Source organism: Aotus nancymaae, unplaced genomic scaffold, assembly GCF_030222135.1.
Source record: "Aotus nancymaae isolate 86718 unplaced genomic scaffold, 86718_ANA_hifiasm-v0.15.2.pri h1tg000006l, whole genome shotgun sequence".
NCBI classification, from domain to species: Eukaryota; Metazoa; Chordata; class Mammalia; order Primates; family Aotidae; genus Aotus; species Aotus nancymaae.
The window spans coordinates 70,755,676-70,775,948 of NW_026988417.1; the positions used below are offsets into that span (position 1 = coordinate 70,755,676).

Below are 20,273 nucleotides of genomic sequence, written 5' to 3' on the forward strand. Positions count from 1 at the left end.
GGTATTCATTCAGACAAGCATCCAACAACAGTCTAACATTCAAATTTGAAAAAATAAAAACCATGGAACTTCCAAAAATGAAGGTTCTAACTGTTAAATAACAAATCAACCAAACCTTCAATGCAGCACATACCTACCAGCACATCTACAAATTTTTTTGAGACAGTCTCACTCTGCTGCCCAGGCTGGAGTGCACTGGCACAATCTGGTCTCAATACGACCTCCACCTTCCAGATTGAAGTGATTCTCGTGCCTCAGCCTCCCAAGCAGCTGAGACTATAAGCACCCACCACCACACCCACTAATTTTTGTATTTTAGTAGAGACAGGGTTTCGCCATGTTGGTCAGGCTGCTCTGGAACTCCTGGCCTCAAGTGATCCACCCACCTCAGCTTCCCAAAGCGCTGGGGTTACAGGCATGAGCCACTGTGCCTGGCCTAAAAAAACTTTTTTAATGACCAACCAAGTATTAGAAAGAATGTGGAATACCTTGAACTCTTCTACTTCAATTCAATTACTAGAAAATGGTATGAATACTTTGGAAGTCTGGTTGGTAATTCCTAATTGACTGGAAAGTGGGAAGAGGAAACTTCCTGGGGTGATGGAACTATTTCATATCTTGATTTAGGTGCTGGCTATTAAGGAGTATACCTTTGTCAAAGTAAGTGAAGCTGGATTTTAAATATTTGGATATTTAACTGAATTAATCATAACTCCAAGTACTAGGGGAAAAAACTCTTGTTGATGAATGAGTTAGGCAGCAGGTACAGCTGAAAAGAAAATCAGTCATCAAGAAAAACAGATTCCAAGAAAATTATCCAAAATGCCTCACTGAGAGTCACAAACATGGAAAACATAAGACAGTAAAATATAGGGAAGTTAGGATAAATTAAGAAATTGGAGTTCTAGAAACAGAACGAGACTTAAGTTTTAACCCAACATGTAAAGATTTGAAAAGCTGTCACTCCTGTCCTCACAATTGAGGTCATAGGACAAACTGCTGTCCCAAATACAAACAAGCAGATACAGAGAATCACAATTTACAGGCAGCAGAAGTTCACAGCTAGACCTAGTATCAGTAGAACACTTTAAACAGTAATTGACAATTGACAATCTGCTAGAGGCTCCATATAGATTCACTTGAGAGTTAAAAACTCCAAGAGGGCCTAGTCTTAAGGGGTTCCCACACTTTCTTAAATTTTACTTCCAGGGGTCCTACCAGGTTCTCACTATAAAGACTGGAGAAAAATCCCCTCATTCTTCCAAAATGGGGCAGGAGAAAGCGACGTTCTCTTTAATAAGTACTATCTTCAAAGGAAACTATTTTACCAGAATCTAAGTTTTCCCAAAGTTTAACAGACCTAGAGTAAGATATATGCCCTCTCTAGCCTTTGACATCATGTAGGGAAATAGTCAACTCGGACTCACTAAGACAGACCTAATTATAGGACTATAGGACACCTTCTCTCCCTCCACACCTTATGACTACATCAACAGCTACAGCGAAGAGTAAATATATCTAACTCCTAGCCAGAAAGAAAGATTAGGGAGAGAGGTGAGACAAGAAAATATCTGAAGAGTAAAGGCTGCAAATTTTCAAAAACCAATTTTTTAAATGAATGAACCGATACAAGATGCAGAATATATACAAAGAAGTTTATGAAAGGATTTCATTTAAAAATAGATTGTAGTGCAAACTAGAAAATGCCAAATGATAGAAGACTTTAAAACAAGATGGGCCAAAAGGACGAATCATATCAAAACAATGAACAGGAGAGTGACAAGTATCAACAGCAACAACAGGAAATACAATAAAATAGCATCTCCAAAGAGTTACAAGAATTGTAATTGAGACTTCAAACACTCCGATGTTACTGACAGAAAAAAGTACACAAAAAAAATTAGTAAGGATGAAGAACAGAACACTGTCAACCAATTTGACCTATTATTTACATAATACTCCACTCACAAACAGAAAAATATGCATTCTTTTCAAGTGCACATGAACATGCACCAAGTGAGACCATATTCTGAGCCAGAAAACAAACTGTTAACAGATTAAAAAAAAATAAAATCATACAAATAAACAGTCATGGACTGACAAAATGCAACTAGATACCAACAGACAAATACCCAGAAAAATTCCCAAATATTCTGAAATTAAACATCACACTTCTAAATATTCCATAAGCTAAAAAGGATGTCACAAGGAGATTTTTAAATGTTTTAATTGGTCTGGGCATGGTGGTTCACAACTGTAATCCCAGTGCTTTGGGAGGCCAAAGTGGGAGGACTCCATGAGGCCAAGAGTTCAAGACCAGCCTAGGCAACATAGTGAGACCCCGTTTCTACGAAAAAAAAAAAGAAAAAGAAAAAGAATTTTTTTAACTAGGCATGGTGGTATGCACCTGTAGTCTCAGCTACTCACTAACAGGCTCAACAGGGGATTGCTTGCTTGGGTGCAGGAGTTGGAGGCTACAGTGAGCTGTGATACGACCACTGCAGTCTAGCCTGCGTGACAGACTGAGACCCTGTCTCAAAAAATTAAAGTATAAATGTTTTGAGTTAAAATGAAAATATGACATTAACAAAATTTGTAGGACATGGAAAAATCAGTTTTTAGGGGGAAATTTATAGCTTCAAATGCAGATATTAGAAACAAAAAGATCTAAATTCAATGATAAGAACAGATGAAACCCAAAGCAAGCAGAAGAAATTAAGAGCAGAAATCAATTAAATTTTTTAAAAAAACAAAATTACTGGCTGGGCACAGTTGCACACGCCTATAATCCCAGCACTTTGGGAGGTCGAGGTGGGTGGATTACCTGAGTCAGGAGTTTGCAACCAGTCTAACCTCGTCTCTACTAAAAATACAGAAATCAGCCAGGCGTGGTGCTGCATGCCTGTAGTCCTAGCTACTCGGGAGGCTAGGGCAAGAGAATCCCTTGAACCCGGGAGACAGAAGTTGCAGTGAGCTGAGATTGTACCACTGCATTCCAGACTGGGTGACAGAGCAAGAATTTGCCTCAAAAAAAGAAAAAAAAAAAGTACTGAATTCAGAAGGTGGCACTTTGAAAAAGAGGCAATAAAACTGATAAAATTATCTTTGACTGTAACGAAAAGACATAAATTATAAATATCAACAATGAAGGGACAGACATAGAGATAGTAAAAGGAAAAGGAAATACTAATAAAACCATATGCCTATAAATTCAACAACTTAGAAGAAATGGACAAATTCCTTGAAAGATAGAAACTACCAAAGCTCACTGGAAATGGATAGAAAATATCAGCAAAAAGCCAGGCACGGTGGCTCATGCCTGCAATCCCAGCACCTTGGGAGGCCGAGACGGGTGGATCATGAGATCAAGAGTTTGAGACCAGCCTGACAAACACGGTGAAATCCTGTCTCTACTAAAAAACACAAAAATTAGCTGGGTGTGGTGGTGCATGCCTGTAATCCCAGCTACTCAGAAGGTTGAGGCAGGAGAATCGCTTGAACCCAGGAGGCGTTAAGTTGCAGTGAGGTGAGATCGCGCCACTGCAGTCCAGCCTGAGCGACACAGTGAGACTCTGTCTCAAAAAAAAGGGAGGGAGGGAGGGAGGGAGGAAGGAAGGAAGGAAGGAAGGAAGGAAGGAAGGAAGGAAATGTCAGCAAAAATGGCAGAGTAAAGATGTCTAAAAATTTGCTGCTCTATATAAGCAACAATGACCAAAAAATCCAAACAATCAAGCACAAACAAAACAAAAAACTGGCAAAAATTGTCAGAATCAACTATTTGAGAACTCTGAGAATTAACCAAATTATTGCAGGAGAATTAACCAAATGATTGCAGGAGAGAGCTGACATGGCTATAGGGGAAGAAAGAAAAAGGTGGGAGGATAAGCTCAATGTCCTATATCTACAAAAGAAATCAAAGTAGAAGTTAAAAATGTTTCCATAAAGAAAATTCCAAGATCATATGGTTTTACTGGAAAATTCTACCAATCATTTAAGAAAGCAGTAATAGAAGTGTTTTGAGTTCTAAAGGCTTCTGAAAACTCTTCCTGTATTAGCAACATCTTCCAGAGTATTTGACCATATTTAACTTGCTGTGATAAAAACTCTCAGCAAATGTGAGAAAGAAGGAAAAAATATTTAACCTGAAAGAATATCTACTGAAAAACCTACAGTTAATATTAATGGTGAAAGATAGTGCTTTCCCCCTAAAAATCAAAAGCAAGGCAAAGATGTGCACCATTGTCCCTTCTATTCGATACAGTACCAGAAGTCCTAGCCAATGTGATAAAGCAAGAAAAAGGAAATTAAAAATATATATATTGGAAAGGAAGAAATGAAACAAACTATGTTCACAGATCAAGAGTTTATAAAATGCCCCAAGGAAAAGTGAATTTACAAACATCACAAGAGACAAGGTCAATACAATTAAAAATCAATTGTATTTAATTCTATACAACAAATAATTAAAAATTTAAAAAGTATCATTTGCGATAGCATAAAAAAATCAAGTAGATATAAATCTAGCAAAATATTACTGTATCCCTGAAAACTACAAAACTTTATATGAAAGTAAAGCAAAGAAGATCTGTGTAAATGAAGAGATATGCTAGATATTAAGACTCAATATTAAGTCTCAAGATTAAGGTATTGATTATCCCCAAACTGATCTGTATATTCAATATATCCCATGACAAATTCCAGCAAGTTATTTTGCACAAATCATAGGTTCATTCTAAAATGTATACAAAAATGCAAAGCATCTAGAAATGTCAATGGAACTTTGAAAACTATGAACAAAGTTGGGAAACTCATAATCCCTGCATCATAGCTGATCATAAAGCTAAAACAATCAAACATTTTGGTACTGGCATACAACAATGGGATAGAATAGTGTGTTCAGCAGAATATCCACACATATATGGGCAACTGAATTTTGACAAAGTTGCAAGGAAAATTCCAAGCAGAAAGTATGATCTTTTTAACAAACAGTGCTGGAATGACTAGATATGCATAAGCAAAAGAATAAACCTTGTGTCATATACAAAAATTAACTCAAAACAAACCAAGAGCCTCAAGATAAAATCTAAAACTATAAAATTTCAAAAAAAAATTTCCTTTATTTCTATTGTTAAGTAGTATTCCATTATATGGATGTAACACAGGTTTTATACACACAGCATGAATGAACCTCAAATGCATTATGCTAAACCAAAGAATCCAGACTCAAAAGGCAATATACTATATGTTCCAATATATGACATTCTGGAAAAGTAGTTGCCAAGGGCTGAGAGAAGGTTTTGACTTCAGTAGGCACAAATGAATTTTGGAGAGTGATGAAGCTGTTCTATTTCTTGATTGTGGTGCTGGTTATGCGACTACATGTCTGTTAACATTCACTGAATTATACACCAAGAGGTAAGAATTTCACTATGTATAAATAGCAGGTCAATTTTTAAAGTTACTTTAAAATTAATCTTTTAAAAAATATATTCAAGGCACCATTTCAAGAATAACAAGGAGTCTAAAAACAGAATATAACAATTTCAAACTAAGAGAAAGTAAACAGAATGAAAAACAAGGAGAAAAACTACTTTTAGAAAGGCAAGAAAGCAGAAAAAAAATCACACACAATGGAATCAAAAGTTAGAACAGCAATAACAAAAATATCAATTATTATAGGTAAGGGAACTGGTCTGAACCCACATTAAAAACAAAGAGTAGAATGGATTAAAAACAAAGTCCAGCTATACACTATTATAAGAGCTATACCTAAGTGTAAGTACACAAAAAGTTGAAAGTAAATGGATGAGAGAAGATATACTAGACAAACATTAACCAAAAGAACACTGGCACAGCTAAATTAGAAATGTAGACTATAAGACAAAATCCTAATAAGGAAGAAGCTCAGTACCTAGTACTGGGTTCAATTTACCAGAAGACATTATCATCAGAAGATATAACAATATTAAGTGGGTACTATCTAATAAAATAAATCCAAGATATGTAAAGCAAAAGCTGACTGAACTACACGAGAAAATGAAAAATTCCATTTTAATGGAAATTTTAACAAAAATAATTACTGAAAAAGCCAACAGGCAAAAATTTCTAGAGACAGAAAATCTGAGCAATATAACTTACAAATTGAACTAATGGACAAAAATATAATCCTGTGTCCAACAAGAAAAAAATTCTTTTCAGATACAGGTTAAACATTTACAAAAACTGATCATATACTATGCCACAGGGCAAGAATCAACAAATGTCACAGAACTGGTTCATACAGGTTACCTCATTAGTCTATAATGTAATTAAGGTTAAAGCTAACAATAAAAATAAATGTAAAATCACATGCACAGAAATTTTAAATAATATTTTAAATAACTGACAAGTCAAGGAAGATATGATAACGTATAATAAAAATACTTAGACCAAAACAGTAATGAAATACTTCATATCAAAATAGTGTATGCAACAAAAAGTACCCAAACAGGCAAAGCTGTAGCCTTAAATGCTTACATTTGAAACTATGTAAATCTATAATCCAGTATAAGTACACATTTATCTCAACTTCCAGAACAAAACAATGCATAGTTGCCACCAACATATACTGATGCCTTTAGCATAGTCGAGTTCTGCTGTCATGTTAGACCCAGAAGAAGCTCCAGGGTGATGGAGGTATAATAATCTCCACATTTTAAGTATCACAGTCTAATACCAACTAAACAATAGCTAGAAATGGACTATGAATATACAGATAATTATATAGTAACTATATATGAATCACTTTACTAATATACTGCCTGTATTGGATGTCATATTCCAGAAAAAGTTAAAAAAATTAGATAAAACAAGTATGTAAATCTAAATATGAATAAATCATGACCAATTTAAAAAGAAAAAAGGGAAACTATCACAGATATGATCCAACAAAACTGACTCATTAACAATGAGAAATTTCTCCACTCTGCCTATGGAGTAGCCATTTTATTTATTTTTTATTCCTTTACTTTCCTAATAAACTTGCTTTCTCTTTACTGTATGATTCGTCCCAAATTCTTTCTTGCACGAGATCCAAGCACTGGAATTGGGATCCCTTTCCAGTAACATCTTTCTGGCAAACTGTGGAAGAGATAATATTGAAGAGACCCTTGACCTGTGCGCAACATCAATCGGCCAACTTTAGGTATCACCTTTTGTCAGAACTTGTCGAGTTATGAATGGCCCTCAACATACTGATGCTTTCTGACTGAGTTCCTCTCTACCCCAAATACAAGAGACACTAATAGTTAGAAAGGAATATCATTGCCCCGTTCAGCATGAAGAAGTTACAGAAAATAAACTTTCATCCCTCTGTAACTCTTAGGATTAAGGCTTCTCTTATAAAAGCAAGCAGAAAATGTCAGAGGCCTTTGAACCAGAGCAACTCCATCTTGAGTAGGGGCTGGGTAAAATAAGACTGAGACCTACTGGGCTGCATTTCCAGATGGTTAGGCATTCTAAGTCACAGGATGAGATAGGAGGTCAGCACAAGATACAGGTCATAAAGACCTTGCTGGTTAAACAGGTTGCAGTAAAGAAGCTAGCTAAAACCCACCAAAACCAGGATGGCAATAAGAGTGACTTCTGATTGTCCTCACTAGTACACTCCCACCAGCTCCAGGACAGTTTACAAATGCCATGGCAATGTCAGGAAGTTAGATGGTCTAAAAAGGGGAGGCATGAAAAACCCACTCCTTGTTTAATACATAATCAAGAAATAACCATAAAAATGAACAACCAGACGCCCTAAGGGCTGCTCTGCCTATGGAGTAGCTATTCTTTTATTCCTTTACTTTCCTAATAAACTTGCTTTCGCTTAAAAAAAAAAAAGTAATTTCTCAAAAGTTCTCATAACTACAAATATATTGAAATAGTAGTTAATATTTTCATCAAGGAAAACAGAAAACATCAGGCAATGACAGTTTTACAGGACTGTTTTACCAAGATTTCAAGGAATACATTAATTCAATTTTACACAAACTCTTTCAGAGAACTGAAAAATACAGAATTTTCCCCACTGCTTCTATGGTCATTATAAACCTTACATACACATACATGAAAAACGCAGGTCTATTTTATTCATGAACATACACAGAAAAATCCTTGAAAAAATTCTTAGGAGAATCAGTCTGCCATGGGCCTTGTGCTTCCCGCTGAATTCTTGGTTGGTATGACAGATTCCAAGGGTTATCTGTCTCTTGATACTGCATAGTTTCTGTAATTACTTATATAGGCAACTAAATAGGTCAAGGCAACCCATCATTACTATCAATGTGACTTTACCCTGGGGAAGCAAGACTACTAGCTTTTTGTTATTTTGCTACAATATTTGCTGCTTGCTTAAAAAGTGCTGGATCCTGGACCTGGATTACCCAATTGCAATACAAACTGACTGTGTACACAGCATGCATCTGGGCCCATTTTGTAGCTTGAATAATAATGTTCTTTTTCTCTGACCCAGGAATCTCATGTCTTCTACCACCACCCAAGAAACAATAACTGCCTAACTTATGAGCTTTTAAGTAGGGTAAAATCTCAAAGTCTTTACAGTTCTTGACAGATATCTATCAAATTAAATCCAGTATTATATAAAAGCATATAACAACATGACCAAGTTGAGTTTATCTCAGCAATGCAAATGTGTTTTAAATTGGAAAAAAAAGGGTGTGTGTGTGTGTATATATATATAAACATATATATATATAATTTACCATATATTTACCTCATCAACTTTTGATGAGAAAAATAATATAATCATCTCTGCAGGGAAAAGTACTCAATAAAATATCTGAAAATGGACTAACAAAGCAGGAATGGAAGGAAACTTCTAAAATTTAAAAAACTTTTAAACAAAAACATACAGTAAATACCATTCTTAATAAAAACTATTAGAAGCATTCCCTTTAAAACTGGAAAAAACAGAAGTATGTCCAGTATTAATGCTTCTACTCAACATTATATGAAATATCCTAGGGTCAGTACATAAAAATAAGAAGAAATTAAATATGTAAGAATTGGAAAAGAAAAAAAAAACAAAGCTATAATTTTCAGCACATGAAATGCTTACTGCATGTGAAACTCCAAAAAATTTGCAGACAAGGTTTCAGGAGAATGCGAGTTTAGCCAAGAAGGCTTACTATGAGATTAATTTTAAAACAAACAACAACAACAACAACAAAAAACAAAAAAGCAAATGAATTGTATTTCTATATCTAGCAGCAAACAGACAAGGGAAAAAAAAACAAACAAACCAAACCTTAAAAAATAAAACAATTGGCCAGTCACAGTGGCTCACACCTGTAATCCCAGCACTTTGGGAGGCCAAGGAGGATGGATCACTTGATGTCAGGAGTTCGAGACCAGCCCGGCCCTCATAGTAAAACCCCGTCTCTACTAAAAACACAAAAATTATCTGGGTACAGTGGCGGGAGCCTGTAATCCCAGCTACTCAGGAAGCTGAGGCAGGAGAATTGTTTAAACCCAGGAGGCAGTGGTTTCAGTGAGCCAAGATTGCTTCACTGCACTCCAGCCTGGGCAACAGAGCGAAACTCCCTCTCAGAAAGAAAGAAAAAGGAAAAACAACAGTTATGGTTTACAATAAAAAAAAAAGTATAAGGTACCTAGAAATAAGTCTAACAGATGTACTCGATTGGTATAGCAAGCTACAAAATTTTATTAGAAGACATTAAATGGAGGAAGAGCCCAAATTCATGAATAGGATGATTCAATACAATTAAAATGTCAATTCTTTTAAAACTGATCCAGACAGTTAATGCAATTCCAGAGTTCAAACAGGGTTTTTCATGAAACTTAACAAGCTATTTCTTATGTATGAGGAAGAGCCACTGTGCGCAAATTGTCAAGACACTGCTAAAGAAAAATGTGAGGGGGCTTCCAAGACCAGATATCAAGTTTTAATATAAAGCCATAATAATTAAGACAGTATACCAACTGGTACAAGGTTAGACAAATTGACTACTGGAAAGGAACTGAGATTCCCAAAATAGACCTAGACATAGTTAATATATAAGAGAAGTGACTTTACTGATCAATGAGAAAAGGAAAAACTATTCACTAATCATGTTTAGACAACTGGTTACTCATAGGGAAAAAACAAAATAAATCCCTTTCCAAATCAGACTCCAAATTAGACTAAAAATCAATTACAAGGGCTGGGCACAGTGGTTCATGCCTGTAATCCCAGCATTTTGGGAGGCCGAGGTGGTAGGATAACCTGAGGTCAGGAGTTTGAGACCAGCCTGACCAAGTTGGTGAAACCCCATCTCTACTAAAAACACAAAAATTAGCTGGATGTGGTGGCAGGTGCCTGTAATCCCAGCTACTCAGGAGGCTGAGGTAGGAGAATTACTTGAACCCAGGAGGCAGAGGTTGCAGTGAGCCAAGATTGCACTATTGCACTCCAGCCTGAGTGACAGAACAAGACTTCATCTTGAACAAACAATCAAAAAAGTCAATGACAAATGAATTAAAGAATTAGCTGTGAAAAGCAAAACCTCAAAACTTTTAAAAGATGATACAAGATAATATATTTCTAATCTGGGAAAGGCAAGATTTCTGTTGTTAACAAGACACAAAATGTAGTAACTACAAGAGAAAAGATTTTAAAACTCATTAAAAATATCAAATCTGGCTGGCCATGGTGGCTCACACCTGTAATCCCAGCACTTTGGGAGGCTGAGGGGGGAGGATCACCTGAGATCAGGAGTTCAAGACCAGTCTGGCCAGCGTGGTGAAACCCCATCTCTACTAAAAATACAAAAATTAGCCAGGCATAGTGGTGCACACCTGTAAATCCCAGCTACTCAGGAGGCTGAGGCAGGAGAATCGCTTGAACTCAGGAGGTAGAGGCTGCAGTGGCTGAGACTGCACCACTGTATTCCAGCCTGGATGACAGAGCAAGATATATATAACAAATCTACTCATTAAAAGGATACCAGAAATAAAACAAAAGGAAAACCCATAGAGTGAGAGAAGACACTTATAACACAAAGTAGAAAAAAGAACTCCTCTAATTCAACAAGAAACCATCCAGTAGAAAATAAGCAAAAAACATCAACAGTAATTTCAAAGAAGAAATATAATGGCTGACAGACACACAAAAAGATCCACAATCTTATCAGCAATTAGGAAAATACAAATTAAGAGTATAGTTAGAAACTATTTCATATTAAATAACTGGCAAAACTTAAAAATCTGACAATATCAAGTGTTTGTTAGAAGACTGAAAATGAAAACTGTATTATTTTAAGTAGTATCTTTTAGTACAACTACTTTGCAAAATATTATGGTATTGCCTAAAAAAGCTAAAGATGAACAGACCTCTACAACCCAATTCCATTCCTATGAAGTATATCAGGAGAAATGTACGAGAATCGTCATGGCTGTACTGCTTATAGTAGCCAAAAACAAAAATGGAAGCAACCTAAATATCTACAGCAGAATGAATAAATTATAGCATCTTCACATATCAGAATACAATACAGCAGTAAAACAAAGAATTGTCATTAGATGTATGCATCAACATGGCTGAATCATAAAAACATAACATTGAATAAAAACCATGTCATAGAAAATCACATTAAGGTTCCATTCATAAAAAGGTTAAAATACCTTTAACAGATGTATACGTAACCCCAATATCTAAATTCAGGATAGTAGTAACATCTGGGAGAATGATGTAATCGTGAAAGAAAATGCAGGAAATGTAAAAGGTATAGGGGATTTATACAGACAAGGTGTGATTGTGCCTATTTCCCCATAATCTCACCAACAGAGCTATTTTATTAAATTTTTCAAACTCTCCCAATCTGACAGGTGAAAAATGGTAACTGAATATAATTTCAATTTGCACTATTATTATGTATAAGGCTGATCAAGTCCAATTTTAGAGCACTTTGTATATCATCTGGTATGAATTATTAATATTTTCTCTACTAGATTGTTCTTTTTCTTACTGATTTCTAGCTCACATACGATACAAAAATAACTATTTTGTCTCCTATATAAATGACAATTACATTTTCCCAGTGCTTTTTTTTAAAAAGGTATTTAAAATATTGACCAATGGGAGTACAGCTATTCATTTAATTATTTTCTTTAAAATGTATGTTATTACTCTTTTATATTATATTTTAAGAATAAAACAAATTTACTCAGTAAAAGAAAGTCTTCCACTGACATGGTCCATAAATGGACCAAGTAATCCTTGGAAAAAAGCTAGAAATTTTCAAAATTAGTGAGGTCCTACATATTTTTATGATCTGGGACATCAATTTTTATTGCTCAAGGACAACTTGTTAGCCCATACGTCGGATAAAGCATTACCTTATACCTTAGGACATGAATTCTAAATTATTTTAAAATAACTGTATAAGAATTGCTTTTACTTATGCCTTTTCTTCATAAAATTAATATATTTTTATTTTTCTAAATGATTTTACAGAACACTTCCAACTTACTAGATTGGTCACGTCTATGTCTATAGTTTTAAAATCGGCCTTCTTATCCTAATTCCTCACATAACCTCTCTACAAAAATCTCAAAATAAAATTTCTAAAAATTAGCTTGTTGGGCCAGCATGACCCAAATCATTACTAAAAAAATTTCAGTATCTGAGTTTCAAAGGAAGAAAAGGAAATAGAGAAAAAAAATCTTTTGGTTTCAAGACAAAATGTCTCAAAAGCAGTTCATTCTCATTGTTTCTTTTAACTATATTATAGTGCTATTTAAAATGTTACATTCCATTTTCTCTTTTTTTGGACACGAAGTACCATAATATGGCTAATAAGACTGACTTCGAAATTATTTCAAATTTTACGTTCCTAAGAATATAAAACTATCATTCTTGAGCAACACTGTAGCCCTTCAGTTGCTTTAAAAGCCATTCCCACTATTACCATTTAAACTTTTTTAAAAGGAATAGTTCTGGTTTTCTGGATCACCTTGGAATACCTTGGAAAGCAGCATTGACAAAAAACTAAATAGATTTTCAAACAAGTTTAGAGAAGGACAACATATAGGTACCCACCATATAACAAACTGAAGTTTAATAAAAAAGAATTTATCCACAGGCATGAACAAAGCTAAATTACAGTTGGTAAAGCAGAGCTGCTGTCTCACTTGATAGATTTTAATGAATATAAATCAGTTAGACAAAAGATCACTAGAATCGGAGGCAAGCCAGAGACAATAGTTTGGAAAACTACCATTTTAACTAAAAAAAAAAAAAAAAAAAAAACTGAATGAAGGACTAAGGAGATAATATTCAAAATTACTCACTCAGTTGATACTTAGTACAAATTTTCTGGAAACATGCTTGTATATGAGATAATATGAAATAGAGTTATGAAAGAGTAAGAAATACTAACAGTTGCTTTTTCAGGAATGTTGCCTAATAGAAAGGATAAGTCCACTGAGTTCAATAGTAAGTTATTCCTTTGTCATTGACATGCTTTCTATCAATATAAGGAAGAAGGAAATAGGTGCTACTGAGGAACAGACTTGCCCCTACTCCAATTCTAGCTGAATGGCTATTTCAACTACATAAGAATAAGACTGAGCATAAAGAAAATGAGGTGAAATGTCTCAACAGTACAATTTCAAATGCCTTGGGTTAATCCTCAGGAAAGTATTTTAGATATAAGTATTCTCCCTCTCTACTTCACATGTGATTTAAAAAATCAATAAAGTCCTACAGAGAAACTATAAACACAAGATTCAGATCATTCATATAACTATGTAATTTATGAAATGGAATAAGAAACCTAATATCATTTCTGTTATTTCAACCAATAATATCAACATTCTTTCTATTCTTAATCAAATTTCATTTTTAATGCTCTATTATATGATAAGCAAATGCAGGCAGAACATTTTCATGGAGACTAAAATAGTTTTTTAAAAGAAGGAAAATAAAATCTATGAAAACGTATACAAGGCTTTGATTGATGTTTATTCCTCATGAACACAGAAGAAAATGTTTAATACAATATATTTGTATTTGGTCCTATTAATTCATAAATAAACTCTTATATGCTATTCCATGAGAGAAAACTATACAAATTTCAGTGTTTCTATGATTTGAGTATGCCTTTCAATCCAGATTGAGAAAGGCAGAGAAGCATGAATTTTGGATTAACAGGTAACTTAGAAAATTATACTTATTAGGTATAGCTGATTTTACTATTATAATATTTTATCTCCTATAATCACATCAATGCTATTTTATCTACTATGTCAAAAGCTAAACATGAGACATTGTGGCTGAGGTTTGGATTATTATTATGTAAAGTAATCCACCTTTTTTTTTTTATTTGAGACGGAATTTCGCTATTGTTGCCCAGGCTAGAGTGCAATGGCACGATCTCGGCTCACCACAACCTCCGCTTCCTAGGTTCAAGTGATTCTCTTGCCTCAGCCTCCAGAGTAGCTGGGATTACAGGCATGCACCACCACGCCTGGCTAATTTTGTATTTTTGGTAGAGACAGGGTTTCTCCATGTTGGTCAGGCTGGTCTCCAACTCCCAACCTCAATGATCCACCCACCTCGACCTCCCAAAGTGTCAAGGATAACAGGTGTGAGCCAGTGTGCCCAGCCTAGTAATTCCCCCACGCTTTTTTTAAAGTGTTAATTTAAAATCTCTTTTAAATTTCAGTTTTATAGAAACTTAAAGGTAAGATACAAAAAATAGCCAAAAAATTTTCCCCATACAAGTTTGTTAAAATGATGGCACATATTGAAATCTTCAAGTTCAAATTGATACACAAAGAACTACTTTTTTCTTTCAAGAGAAAGTACACATAGTCACATGCACAAAATCATACTAAAATCTGACCTTTTTAAAGAACAAAATGGTCTTTAAAAGGCTCAGACACCTCAAAACTGTTTAAAAATCACTTACCTTTCAAACCTAGAGTTTGTAGCTGGAAGAGCCGACCAAGTTCGTAAGGCAAAACCCGTAACAGATTGTTATTTAAAAGCAATTCCCTGTTTAAAACAAAAATTTAGTTTAATATACAAAGTTTTATTAACATCTGTATTTGCCATTCTTAAGGCTCCTTTCAACATAATATGAGTGATTGTTTATATTCAAGGCACATTTCTATGTGATCATCCAAAAACATTGTACAATATTAAAGTACTACAAAATGTGTAGTTGCCACAATTGTTAACAATGTTTCTATTTCTATGATTTATTCATTCTCTAGCTCACATTAAAGTTGGAAGTGTAGGAACTGCATATCATTCTCAGGCTAAATCTAATCTCTTTTTTCTTTTTTTTAATATTTGTCATTTTTTTCGTTTAATACTGTATTCATTTTATTTTAGGTTCTGGAGTACATGTGCAGGTCATGCAGGGTTGTTGCATAGGTGCATATTATATCCGGCATTTCTCCCCATGTTATCCCTCCCCAACCTTCCCCCCCAACCCACCCCACTGTCCCTCCCCTAGGCCCCACCCCAACTGCCCCTGGTGTGTGATGCTTCTCTCCCTGAGTCCATGTGTTCTCATTTTTTCTAACTCAGAATGACTATCAAATGCAAATGTGATGATATCCTTAGTATTTCAACAACAGATATCCTTGAACCTAGTCTATAACTTCAGGAACAAACTGTAATTAGTAGCCAATCACCTGTATCTTTTTTTAAGTAACTGAATACTATTCTAATTGTATCAAAATACTAGGAAAACAAACCAAAAAATAAAAATAAAAAGATTAATAAGGAAAAACAAGTGGAGTATATTAAAGTAAGACAAAAGAAAATGGAAAAGATGAAAAAAATACTATGATGGACAATCACTGACCTGAAACATAAATATTAAAATAAAGCATAGATAGTACAGACAAGAATAGGATAGCATAAATAAGATCTAACTTTATGACTGTGAAATTTTGAGCAGACTATAGAAAAAAATAACATCCTCATTAATGGATGGCCAAAAGTAAAAAAAGCAAGTAAAGGATAGTGAAGAACAAGATTTTAAAACAATATGTTTAATTTTAAACACGTGATAGCAATTTTTTAAAATTATTACTTAACAGATAAGATAGAAAACAATTCTTGTTTTCATTAGAAACATTTAGATAAGATCTTAAGATTCCTGCAAAATTTGTTTAGAATTTCTTAGGGAATTTTTAAAGAATCCCTAAAAATTAGAAATAAAACCATTTCATTGGGCTTTAAGGTTTCCTTAAGGAGTTGTATCATGAAATATAAATATACTTTGACTTATGTAATAAAGACAAGTTCTTAGAACTTGTACTTACCAGCAAATCACCATTGTTCAATTATTACTGATTAGTCTTATCAGATTGAATAATGAGACTTACTATATTAGCCCCACCCCACCTCAAGTCTATCAAGGAAACTAGTAATAAAAGCACATTCTAATTCAGGAACCTCCAAATTTAAAGAAAGGAAAAGAAATGTTCAAACAGAGGCCAACTCAAGCACTATGCTTAGAGAGTTTATGTAATTTGATCATCACAACACAGAAATTCTACTGTAAAATGACTAATATCCCCTAATTTTCTTAAATTTAGAAATTTATAGAGTGAGTCATGTCTGTATTACTTCCTCACCTGAGAGACACCATGTTTCCTAGTTCTGCTGGTAAACTTCTGAGTTTATTGGATGACAGATCCAGGTAAACCAGATTATGAAGCTTGGCAATATCAGGTGGAATGCGACTAAGGTAATTGTCATTTAGGTGCAGCGCTGTCAAGTGTGTCAACGACCAAAGTGATGTACTTAGGCTCCGCACTCTACCTAAAAGGCAAAATACTGAAGCATAAAACCCCAGGCCCAAGATGACACCTAAACTACAAGGACTAAAAAGGGGTAAGAGAGGCTGCAAATACACATAAATACTGTTATCTCTGACATTTTAATTTTTTATTTAATGCCATTTGATTTCTTCCAAACACATCTGGCCCTCCTTTAATTTTGCCACTTTCACCTGACAACCATGCTTTCTCATGAACCTTCCATGTATTAAGTGAGAAGTGGCAAAAGGTGGAAACCCTTGGAGTTTAACTGAGTAGTTTTCAACCAGAGGCAATTTTGTTTTCCCAAGCAATTTTGGAACACCTGGAGACATTTTTGGTTGCCACAACTAAAGGGGTTGTGGTTCTGCTGTCTAGTGAGTAGAGGCCAGGAATGCTACTAAACATTCTACAATGTACACAGCAGCCCTCAACTACTATCTGGCTCAAAGTGTCAGTAGTGCCAAGGTTAAGAAACCCTAGATTAACCTAGTAAGATCGGCTCATATTCATTCTTTTGACTACCAATTGCCCATCCACCCAGTTACCTTTTAGCTAAATGTGCAAGTAATTCTTGCCACTGACATTACAATGTGGGGTTTAACTCTTCCAAATGAATGCTTACTGGGGAAAAAAAAGGCATTTTATATATAATCTGTATTATATCTATTCATAAAAGAAAAATGCTTATATTCTATTTTTAATAAACTTTTAATTTTGTGATAATTTTAGATTTACAGAAAAGTTACTAAGATAACACAGAGAGTTCCTATATACCCCTCCTTCAGTTTCTCTAATATTAGAATCTTACATGACCATGGTACATTTGTCAAAACTAGGAAACCAACACTGGTGCATTACTATTAACTAAATACTAGACCTTATTTGGATTTCACCAGTTTTTATACCTTTTTGTTTCAGATTCAACACAGCCTACTATTTTTCATTCAGTATGTCTACTTAGTCTCCTCTGGTCTGCAACAGTTTCAGCCTTAATTTGTTTTACTCATGACAATTTTGAGTATCAATCAAGTCAGGTATTTTGCACAAGGTCCTTCAGTTTGAGTTTGTCTGATGTTTTTCTCATTATTAGACTGGAAGTATGAGTTTTTAGGAATCACATTCTATTTTACCAAATCCTAAACAGGTATTAAGGTCTTGTAACACAGTTATTATATATTTATTCGAATAAATAGATAGCTTCCAGGTTTCCTTCTTTGCCGATACTGAGATAGGAGGATGCAAAGATTTCAATTTGCAAAAATAATTACTCTGAAATAGCCTAAACAAAATCTATTATATTGAAGAACCTGGTTTTACTTAGAAACTAAACTCCCAATATCCTCAATTCCAGACGCCTGCTCACTGTAATTAATCTCAAAGAGTGGAAACAAAGATATTCAGTCACACATAAAACAGATAAATTAAACACTCTTATCTGAACTTCTTGTAGCTTTTCAACTAGTCCATCAAATTAAGAACGTACATCAAAAATATAGCAATAGTCAGCTTTTTTATTATCACTATTACATGCCAGATTAAATGCTTCAGATTCCACTCACCCGAGATTTCTAATTCTGCCCAGTGAGATTTTTTCCCATTGGCTACCTCCTCTGCTGACATGATGGTATAAATTCTGCGAGGATCTGGAGGATCATATTTTTCCTTTGGCATCCCTATTAGTCTGTTTAAAAAAAAAAAGATCAACAATTATTATAGTGTTACTTTAAAAAAAGAGAAAACAGGATGGTAAACTCTTTTTCTCTCCCAATGCCAGTCTAGTAAAGTCATTTTATACTACAAATTCTCACTTACAGAAAAGAAAACACACACATTATATGCAGTATGCTAGGATCTTGTAGGAACTCATTATCAGATGCCTAAGGGAAAATGCAAATAAGCAACATCACTGGACTCTGCAGTGAACACTATGGTTGCTTCCTAACCCCTTCCCTTTGTTCAGCTGCACTGCTTTCCCACATAGCAGCTTCCTGAATGAACTCTGACTAGTCTAAGAGAATCAGGTAATTCTATCCTCCTTTCCTCAGTGACATTCAGATATCCCATGCCTAAGACAATCAGCATGTGACATTCCCCTTGCCACAGAGATTTAGTTCAGCAGTATCTAATAATCACAAAACCTCAAAACTCATTTTCTATGTTTATGGGAAAAACAGGCTTCTCTCTCCTGCTGGTCATAAACAAAGAAGAATACAGTCCAAATTGCTGTTGGCAGCCATGGAACAACCATGAGGAAAGTCAGCCATGGAAGGAAGAGTCTGGAAACAGAAAAACAAAGCCAGAGTCCTCACTGAATCACACCTGTAGCATACTCAAACACTGGCCTTTTCTGATACACAAGCCAATACAGTTCCCTTATTGTTTAAGCTAGTTTTGAGTTGTGTTTTCCGTCACTTGTAATCAGAAGTATCCTAATTAGTCTGAGTACATATCTTAGTTTTCCTGCGTCAGTCTTGGTTTATATCTGTTGTTCTGAAGAAATTATCATTATCATCCCTTTTCATGCTCAAAAGAGTCCAATGTGGATGAATTACATGGCCACCCTAATCAAAACTAGTATAGTCATGGGTCGTTTAACAAAGATACATTTGGCTGGGTGGCGCGGTGGCTCACGCCTGGAATCCCAGCACTTCAGGAGGCTGAGGTGGGCGGATCGTGAGGTCAGGAGTTCGAGACCAGCCTGGCCAATTTGAAACCCCAACTCTAATAAAAATTACAGAAATTAGCCAGGCGTGGCGGCGCAAATCTATAGTCCCAGATACTCAGGAGGCTGAGGCAGAAGATCACTGGAACTCAGGAGGCGGAGGCTGCAGTGAGCCAAGATCGTGCCACTGCACTCTAGCCTGGACAACAGAGCAAAGCTCCGCCTCAAAAAAAAAAAAAAAAAAAAAAAAAAAGACACATTCTGAGAAATGCATTGTTAGGCAATCCAAATGCTGTTATGCAGCACATGACTATATTGTGCCATCTTCCTGCTGTAACTGCCAAAATAATTACTGAACAATCATCAATGATAACTAGCTAGATGTAAAACTCATCAAATGTGCTACATATGAAGTAGATGACAAATGTCTCTAAAAGTAACCCTACCGAAGAGGTCCAATATAAAAAGTACTACTTGGTAGTAGTCAGAAAATAAAATCTACTTCATATCTAATAAGAATAGCAAATGACACAACAGTCCTGAGCCTAAATTAAACTCCTGCATACTTTCAATTAATTGCCACAGAGTATTCATATTGGGTTCTTTGCTCATATTTTAACAAATATACACATACCCCAAAACCAAGTGTCTGAATCTGGAACTGTTTCCAAGTAAAGTTCAGAACTTATATTCCAAATGGAAGAATTGCTTTCAGATCATCTGAAATTTCTTACATATAAAGATTAAAGAAAAAATAGAGATATTCTATCATGTATCAAGA

At 34.9% G+C, this 20,273-nt stretch overlaps 1 protein-coding gene across 5 annotated transcripts in view; it reads right to left on the reverse strand.

The window, feature by feature from the left end:
• The window catches only part of CNOT6L (CCR4-NOT transcription complex subunit 6 like), a 107,976-nt gene that overhangs the window by 43,112 nt on the left and 44,591 nt on the right, over window positions 1-20,273 (reverse strand). For 3 of the 5 annotated variants that reach the window (XM_064368263.1, XM_012446966.3, XM_064368266.1), the window contains exons 2-4: window positions 18,390-18,511; window positions 16,645-16,831; window positions 14,961-15,046 (exon numbers count right to left, since the gene is read on the reverse strand). In XM_064368263.1, coding sequence (XP_064224333.1) covers window positions 14,961-15,046; window positions 16,645-16,831; window positions 18,390-18,511 — 395 coding nt within the window. Of the gene's footprint in view, window positions 1-14,960; window positions 15,047-16,644; window positions 16,832-18,389; window positions 18,512-20,273 lie in introns of those variants that run through there. The other 2 variants (XM_064368276.1, XM_064368280.1) reach the window with 2 other exon arrangements.